Genomic DNA, 9,267 nt, shown 5'->3' with positions numbered 1-9,267 from the left:
TATAGAGAGTCCTTGAAGTACAGGAGGATGGTACACATGGTGATTGTGGGTGAGAATAGAGGGATAAGGAGCCAGTGGTGTGCACAATGAGTTCAGTTTACTGAAGTAACAAAATGTTATTAGCTTAACTCCCCTAGCTTTATATATATACAAAACCCATTTCTTGTGTGTGGGGGATCCTAACTCATGATTTTTAAACTTTGGGGTTGATAATATTGCTCCCATGAGAACTGTGAGCCCCTGAAGTGCAGGGGTAAGTTGCAGCATGCTCCTGTAGGCGTTCTTTGGGAAGGGCAGGGCTTTGTTATACAGGACGACTCCCTCAGCCCATGCAAACACGACTTTGTTGAAATCAGTGTTGCTAAGTTGACTTACATCGGCTGAGGGTCTGTGCCAAAATGGGTCCAGTAATATTATTCATAGTGTGTTTGGGGGAGATATGTATTTTTTCCTTAGAAGAAAAAAAAGCAATACTTGTATCCAACAAATCTATTTATTTACAAAACACTTGTACAAATTCAAGATATTATTTCAATGTTTAAAAAAAATCTAGTCAGACAAAAAACAAAATGTGCCTTTATGTATTTCAAAGTATGTCTTTTGAAATGATTGTACATCGATACTTACTATTCATGACAAATTATGTCTCAATGTTACAATCAGTATGATACAAACTGATAGAGGATAAAAATCTGAAAACGGAGGGTGACAATCCCTCTTAAACTCCCTTGTGAAACAAACAAACCAGCACTTTGAGTTAAAGCTAGGGTTAAAACTCTGATCTGGAGTTTCCTGGCTTTTGTTAGTTTGTATCAAGCATATTTTTATCTAAATGTGGGTTTCCCTTGCATACTTTTTAAAAAGCAGAATGCTCTTCCTGAATATTCATAGAATATGAATGATTTACCCAAAAGACTCAGCTGGTTTCTTTGGGATAGGGTTCTACAGCATCTCTAAAGTAAATGCATATTTAAGCATATCAGAGAGGACCAACTTTTTTTTCATGTCCTAGCAAATCCTCTTTGGCTGAGGTCAAGTCCCTGATACCAAAAGGCCTGACAAGGCTAACAACAGCAGTTGAAATAACCCAGTGTGAAGAATGCTGACAGATGTTGACACACAGAAAAACAGATGCAGATATTTTATCTTCTGTGGGGCTGATCACACATCATGATGTTCTTGCATGGCTAGAACCTATGGAATAGCACTCCAGTGAACAGTCAGGCTTGCTGGGTGCTCGCTTCAGATGTGAGCAGGTAAATGGCATGAGCAGTCATGTCCACTAGTAGTTTTGCACAGTCTTCCTTTCTGGTTTCTGCTGTTAGTTATTTCTCTTCAAGAATTTCTGGAAAGGGGAAAAATACTGTCAGTTCTCTGGTCTGGCCTCCTTCAAGTGCAGTGGAAACTATGTTCCATTATTGCATCGCCATGATAGCAAAGTGCATTACAAAGGTAGGAAAGTATCCATGCCCCCACTTTACAGGTGAGGAAACTGAGTCATAGAGGTTGAGCACCTTATACTATGTCACACAGGACCAGATTCTGGTACCCTTACTTATGCTGAATAGCACCTTATTCTATTGAAGTCAATGGGACTACTTCTGGATTAGCGTAATACTTGCTGGGTGTAAATGTGTCAGAATATGGTTTACAGTCACTAGGTAGCAGCACTGGGAATAGAACCCAACAGTCTTGATTCTCAGGACCCCACTGTAACCAACAGAAGACACTGCTTCACTTGAAAACTTTGCGTCAGTGAACTGGAAGCATGATGCACCACAAAACCCACAAATGCTCACAAGAGCAAGCAGCAGGCAGGCAGGCAATGCCAAACCAGAAACACACACAACTACACGTGGGCCACATTCATGATCAGATTTCCCTTCCCAGTCAGAAAACTTTCAAGCGCCCAGGACTGAAAGCCTCATATCTGCTATTCGGACTCCATTACAGGAGTCTGTTAAATGGTTAACCTAGTAACCATGTATGTTTCCACAGGCCTGGCTCTTCTATAAAGTTAAATTAGAGTTGAGCTATGCACAGTCCATCTATTCATTTAACAATTCTCGGCTATCAGGTCAACTTCCTATTGGAATTAACTTCAGTGCACCTGACAGTTTGTTTCTGAACAGCTGTTTGGTAAGGTGACCTTTGGAAAGAGCCATCACTGTGTTTCTGCATGTGCTCTAGTTTAGGGCATGCAATTATTATTTAAACAAGCTTATTCCACTACCCCATACTGTATTCCTATACTTGGGCTTCACCATCTCCCAAAGGATTAGTTTCCTACTGGAGTCACTTATCCATCAATATTTTTTCTTCTTCTATGCTTCTGAGCATAATGGAAATCATTTCAGTGCATTTTGTAAAGGGTTACATTGTGCATTTGTTCTACACCAATATTATGGGTCTCTACTAAGGGGTGACAAATTAAACTCTAGGCCCTGATCTTGCTGCCTCTCATGTCAATGATAATACTTCATGCAGGCAGAGAATCCACTTCCTCATTGCGTCTAATATGTAAATACAATGCATGTAAGCTAGGCTTTTTTAAAATTAAGGGCTCATAAGATCTTGACCAGGCATGTACCACAATTCCCCTTCAGAATGAGCATCTTGATATATTTGATTTAAAGACCCAGAAACAAAGCCACACAATGATGACTCCATGATTTAAGAAAAAGGGGTTTAAACCCAGTGTTTTCACTGTGCTGAAAGGGGATCCTCTCATCCAACAGTATCTCCCAATATCAGAATGTCAGTGCTGTCAATCCAAGGGTTTTGAGATCCAGGAAACGCAGCTGCTAAAGATATGTAGTAGACTGATAACAGGTTCTGAGACTTGTCTTTCAAATGTCTAATGTTGGAGTTATAAAGAGTTTAGTACAGACTAAAGTAAAATATTTCCTCAAATCCCAAAGTTGCATTCCCTACAACTTGCATCGAAAAACCTCAAAGTGGAGCATTCTAGAAAAAGCCAGGGCAGAGGAGGCATCCTTATGACTTACCTGTATCATGCGTGATGCTAGCTTGGATGTGCTGTTCAGACACTTTCTTTGCCCGCTCCCTTTCAGTGTGATGCTGTCAGGAGAAAAGATGACTTAGCATGAAATGGGATGTGACCGAATAAATACTAAAATACTGTGCGCTGCACAGTATTAATTGTGCACTTACATCACTTCAACTTGCTGACAGCTGCTGCTTTGCCCATATATTTCAACCTTTGCAATATGTTTTGGGTGGATTGCAGGTGCACCAGCTGTCACACAAAGACAGCGTCCTCTGCTGGAGGTTGGCATTCCTACGATGACATAAAGAATACGGACATATAAATACATTTGAGCACAGCATTGTTTATTATGATAAAACTACTGGGACAAATTCTCCTTTCTGTTACGCTGGTGTAACTCCACCAAAGTCAGTGTAAGTTTAGCAGATGTGAGAGGTGAAATAAAATAATAGATTTTCGGGGAAGGGGGGCTTATTGCCTGTGTCTGAATTGTCTTCTGACAGATCAGGGCGGAGAGAGCCGGTTCTTCAAATGTATTCAGGAAATCAAATAATTGAAATCAGTGGAAGTTAGGAACCTAAATACCTTTGAGAAGCTGAGCCAGAATCACTTGTTAAGCAGTATTTGACCCTTTCATTTCTAGCAGAGGTGGTTCCAAATAACATTTCAACCACTGCCTCAATAAATGAAAGTTCGGCATGATCGTGGCGGCGTCGGAGACATTTGCACAACAGCACCTGCATGGAGCTGGTGGTGTTAATCCTATACTTTCCCTTTCCGTGATCATGGATAATAAAATTATATCTCTGTAGTGAAGAGCATCTATATTACCATAAGCTGAGCATTAATTTACACTTTGCTTGACAAATCAGACCTTTTCTGCTGGGAGAGACCAGTTTCCAGAAGGGGAGGGGAGAAACCACTTTAAGTAACAAAATAAGATTGTACAAAACGAGTGAATTTTTTCCTGTTTGTAGCTTGTTTTGCATTGCCAATTACAAAAAGCCAACAGCTGCCTCTTATTTACTGCCTTAAGTATTTCCTGATATTGTGTCTGAGCAGCTGTTAGCAGGTTTGATCTCTAACATAACACTTGTAAGAGACTGCAAAGCGTTTAACAAGGGGTTTTGTGCTAAGGGTTTGAGATAGTTGATAGTTTTAAGACATTACAGGAAAGAGGAGTGAAGAGCAATGAAAGTTTGCAGGAATAATGTAAAGATCAAGCTGTGCCAAGGGAAATGCTACTGTACCTTGCACCAGAACTGCAGCCAGAAGAAGCAGGAGTGAGAGACGAATAAGAGACTTCATGTTCAGCTGCTGCTGCTCCTCTTCCACTTGCTGCTCACTTGGAGGCAAGTAGATGTGGTGTGGGGTTCAGAGGGAGCTTCTGGACTGCTATTTGTAGGGCATTTTCACTTAGTCTATAAGTCTGTAGGCGGGAATTCCCACATCAGAAAACCCCATCTATCTTTCAACAGCCTGGTTTTCTTCCCCGTAGAGAAGCAAGTCTGTGCTAGTTTCATTTTCCCAGTTAGAAGAAATCCTTACCTATTCCTCTCAATCCAAGGATCTGATCATTTATGATTTTATTATTTAGTTAGTTTTATATTGGCAGGCCCTGGCTCTATGTGCCGGCTGACTTAGGCATGCTAGTTTCCATCCAAAAACTCTTCCCTCCCCCTGCCCTAGATTTACCATTTTATATGTGGTAAGAATTGCACCTCAGCATTAGAAATTAAAGTATATCATCACCGGGGCTAAATGGGTGCAGATGATCATAGGAATTGCAAGACTGGCTCAGATCCAAGGTCCATCTAGGCCAGTATCTTGTCTCTGGCAGTGGCTGGCCCCAGATGCTTCAGAGGACAAGAAGGTGTAAGAGGCCCCCAGTACGCAGACGTGAAACAATCATCTCCTCTCCTCCTCCCTCCCCGTCCCCCACACCCCATATTAGGTCTCATCCTGGGATCTAATACTTGGAGAAGGGCTTAAACTCTCAAACACAAGTTTAATATTGCTTCAGCAACATTTTTGTTCGCATTGATTATAACTCTGGATATTCTTGATATCGATATAAATGGCTAATCCCTTTCTGAACCTCGTTATGTTCTTGGCCTCAGTGAAGTCCACAGTCTAATTACATGTGTGAAGAAGTATTTCCTCTTCTTGACTTTTAATTTCCTACATTTTAACTTCAACTGAACCCTTGCTCTTGTGTTATGAGACAGGGAGGATTTTTGTGTATATGTGGTTCCCTCAAACCTCCTATTCTCTTTCCATTTACCTTCATATCTCCACCACTTCCATTAATTGCTGGAACCCCTCATTGGCAGAGGATAGCTGGATGTGGCTACTGCCAGAATTACAATACTGTTATCCAGGAGGAGTTGCCCAGTGCCCTATGTTTCCTTTTATGGAACTATTAGTCACTTGGAACCCACATTAAACAAAGTATTAAAATTTTGACTAGTGTTATCAAAAGGCTCATTACTTCCAACAGGACAAAGTCCAAACGAATTAACATTCAGTAAAGCTTAAGACTGAGGACTCAGGTTTCCACCCATGTAATAAACTAAATTATACTTTTTTGCTAGCTGTTAAAAGCAGGTCACAACAGAACACCCTGCAATTCTGTATTCATATTAGGTTGTACTGAAAGGCAGATGACAGGTCTCCTTTTCCATTCAGTTAGCAGTGTTCATTGTCAGCTGCAGACACAAAAAGGGTCAACCTAGACAAATGTTTCAATGCCTTATTTAAGTAAGTTGTTAAACTTTTAAGTTACTGAACTGTTTGTTCTTCTTTTCTCTTGTAGGCTACAGGAGCTTTCAGATTAGTTTTTGTATTTTAAAGGCTTCTTAGATGGATATGATGATAGAAAGTCCTAGCTATTACTTCACCTAGGCTTTTAATATTAAGTCTCTAGTTCCAGGTACAAGGCAAGACAGCTGGTTGGACGTACAGAACAGGAGCCTCCACTTAAGTCTGGCTTGGTTTGGTTCATCTTCTACTGATTTGGGTTCTCAAAAGATGGCTTTCCTCCTCATGATTTGGTCCTTGATTCTGCAGGAACAGAAGTACCCTTAAATGTCCTAAATAATTCTCTTAAAGTATGGAGATGCCTTTCTCTGACCTTAGTGAGAAACAAAGTTACCCTTAATTACTGAGTTGTCATTCTTCAGGTTCTGCTGAACAAAATCTTAAGAACCTTTAACTTCTAGTCTAGGTTTTAATTCTGAATATGCTTTTGCATCTGCTGCCTAGTACTCTTGGCACTTACTTACACCTCTGACTTTCAGCTTCAAACTCTGGGCTAGTCTACAGTAGGGCCTTGTCTATAGCACGTCTGAGGAAAATGCTCTATGCCATGGGAAAGAGCTCTCCCGTCAGCATCATAACTCCACCTCTGTGAGAGGTAGTAACTACATTGGCAGGAGAAGCTCTCCTGCCAACATAGGGCTGTCCACACCAATGATTATTCACACCCCCAAGTGACATAAGTTATACTGAAGTAAGTGGTAGTGTAGACAAGGGCTCACTTGCACTCTGCTTCTCTCTCTTTCTCCCCTGCTGCCCGGCCCCAGAAATCCCCTGCCTTCATCCTCTTGGTACTAGTTCATTTCCACTTCCCACAAGACAATTTGTATTCAGAAGTGAATAGGGTCTTTGAACAAGACTTCTTTGTGTGGGTGGGTGAGTGGGTGGGTGGGCTTCTCTTTTTCTGGGTAGGAAAAGGGCAAACTGAGATGGTTTTTATTTATAATTGCCTAGAATGCTCTTACTCCCCTCCCCCCACCCCCATTGCAGCACAATCTCGTACTCTTTGCCTTTTGTTAAAATTAGTTCAAACTAAACTTTGGGTCGCACCAGTTTCAGCTAATACAGCTAAAAATCACAGAACACGTAAAATCAGATAGCTTCTTGCCAAGACTGGGGAGCATAGAATGGAAAATGCCCAGCCAAGCTCTATTGTGCTGTCTTCTTTTAAAAGAAATATTACTGTCACTTGATGGAAGAAGCACAACATGTGAATAAAATTAAAGGTGATTCCTCAGTGAGTGTTCAGCTAATACAGCAGTATTATAGCTACAGGGATTTGAAAGGCCGAAATCTGCCTTCAGAAATGTGCCCAGGACTTCCTTTGAAGTTAATGGAAACTACACACATTAATCCAAGGGCAGAATTTGGCTTGTAAGTATGTCACCGTCATTTTCTTTATTTCCATGACGTGTTTATTCCGGATCAACTTTCAAAATGCACCTTGGAAAGTTGCTTAAAGTGTGATTTTTTCAGAGGTGCTGAGTACCCAAAACTTCCACCTGAAGTCAGTGGGAGCTGCAGGTGCTGAGTAATTAGGCCCTCATGTCCCTTTTTGAATCTCACCATCTGTGAAACAAGAGTACATAATTAGGCCATGATCAATATCCCACTGAAGTCACCGTGAGCCTTTCCACTGCCTTTGGATCAGGTCCGCAGCTACGTCATGATGGTGTTTGTTCAAACATTGATTGATGAGCGTGAAGCATTTCTAAAGTATGCCACCTGGGAACTTAATAACTGAGGCCCACATGATAAAAACATGACTCATGTTCTAAAATGGGTCTTGCATCACTGCAACTATTTCAATATTGATTCCTTCAAAAGGTTTGTTTCTTAGATCCGCATTAAAATAACAGATCAAAGGGCTGTTCTTAGAAGATGGCCCCTTCACTCCTGATGCAAGTTTGCCTTTTGAAGCTCATGTCCTCCACCTGCTCTGAATGACTAAGAACTGCTCCGGTGTTAGGGGACCAGACTGAAAGGGAGAGTCTGGCAAAGATATGCCAAAGTTTGTAGGTAGAACTAGGCATCCTTTAGCCATAATCTATCCCTGTCCAAGGTAAATTCACTACTTTCATTTAGCATCTTCTTCATGAGCATGGACTTAGAACTCATGAACTGCACAGCAAAAACACATGGAAGGGCCTTTTATGGCCCATCAGTTTAGCATTCTGAACTGCACAGGTCTGTAAGGTAGTCTGGGGTAGATCCTCAACTGCTGTAAATTGTTGGAGATGTATTGTTGTCAATGGAGCAAGGACAATCCATATCCACTAAGGGTCTGCCCCTCTGTCTGGAAGAGAACACAGCTCTGGTGGCAGAGACCATCCCAGAGGTGGAAGCAGTATCGTGGAAGTGAGTGAGGTCTGTTTTCTGGTCATCTGCCATAGATTAACAACTGCACTGAGGTTAAGAAATCTGTATATTTACATTCTGAATAATGACTTTCTCAGTACATCAGGTGACAACGTGGTTCCATTAACAACCTGTGTAAATAACAAGGTGCATCCACTTTATCTATAATAGTGTGATTTTCATTATTACCACGTGTTCCAGTGGACAACTGGTGCTCCAAAGGCATTCTCTTGTTTTACCACTGTGCAGAAACTGGAGTCATTCGAAGGGCAGCCAAATGGCAAACATTGTCTTTACTGTAATTAGTTAGCTAATTTAATACATTTGGATGTCTTGTTTTGGTGCACAGATTCTCCCTTCCTCTTACAGGTTTCAAAATGACAAACAGCTCCTGCAAAAATGTATTATACAGCAGAGCAGGAAGCTAAAATGATGAAGAAGCATTAACCACAGCAGGGGGTGGCAGCCTTGGCACGTGGCTCATCAGGGTAATCTGCTGGCGGGCCACGAGACATTTTGTTTACGTTGACCGTCTGCAGGCACACTCTCTTCCCCCACCCCACCCCGTAGCTCCCAGTGGTCAGGAATGGGGAGCTGCAGCCACTGGGAGCTGCGGGAGGCCGTGGCTGTGGACGGTCAACATAAACGAAATGTCTCCTGGCCCGCCAGCTGATTACCCTGCTGGGCCACTTGCCAAAGGTTGTAGACCCCAAACTACAGTATATACATGCTTCTACAAAACTAGCATTGTAATTCTGAGCTCTAGATTAGAAACCTGAGCCAAAAAACAATCTCGCTGTATATGAGGAAATTCTCCAGTCATTTGTTTGTAGGACATAAGCAGCCTCAAGATACAGCTGTGTGACCTGTACCCTTTATTGTCAGACATGACCCTGGTGCTCTCCAGTCTCAAGGAGACACAGAATTGTCTCAGCAATCCTTGAGTCTCTGTGGGGAAGTCCCAGTTTTCTTACGGATTTCAGAGGGATTTCCACAGCCGCTTTCACTTTCCTTTGTGGCCACGACCTCCCCCACCCACAGCTACGCTGCATGGAAAATGGACATCTTACGCTCGTCAGTAA

The 9,267-nt window shown here is 41.9% G+C and overlaps 1 protein-coding gene across 1 annotated transcript; it reads right to left on the bottom strand.

The window, feature by feature from the left end:
- Positions 1–740: 740 nt before the first annotated feature.
- Positions 741–4,395, bottom strand: LOC311520272 (C-X-C motif chemokine 11-like). The gene is made up of 4 exons (XM_084627637.1): positions 4,261–4,395; positions 3,175–3,301; positions 3,009–3,081; positions 741–1,345 (listed from the first exon to the last, which is right to left on the bottom strand). The coding sequence occupies exons 1-4, from the start codon at positions 4,316–4,318 to the stop codon at positions 1,322–1,324; spliced, it is 282 nt and encodes a 93-aa protein (XP_084483763.1). The 5' UTR covers positions 4,319–4,395; the 3' UTR covers positions 741–1,321.
- Positions 4,396–9,267: the final 4,872 nt, after the last annotated feature.

Source organism: Lepidochelys olivacea, assembly GCF_965140295.1.
Source record: "Lepidochelys olivacea isolate rLepOli2 genome assembly, chromosome: 4".
Classification (NCBI taxonomy): Eukaryota; Metazoa; Chordata; order Testudines; family Cheloniidae; genus Lepidochelys; species Lepidochelys olivacea.
This window is presented reverse-complemented; position numbering and strand designations above follow the sequence as displayed.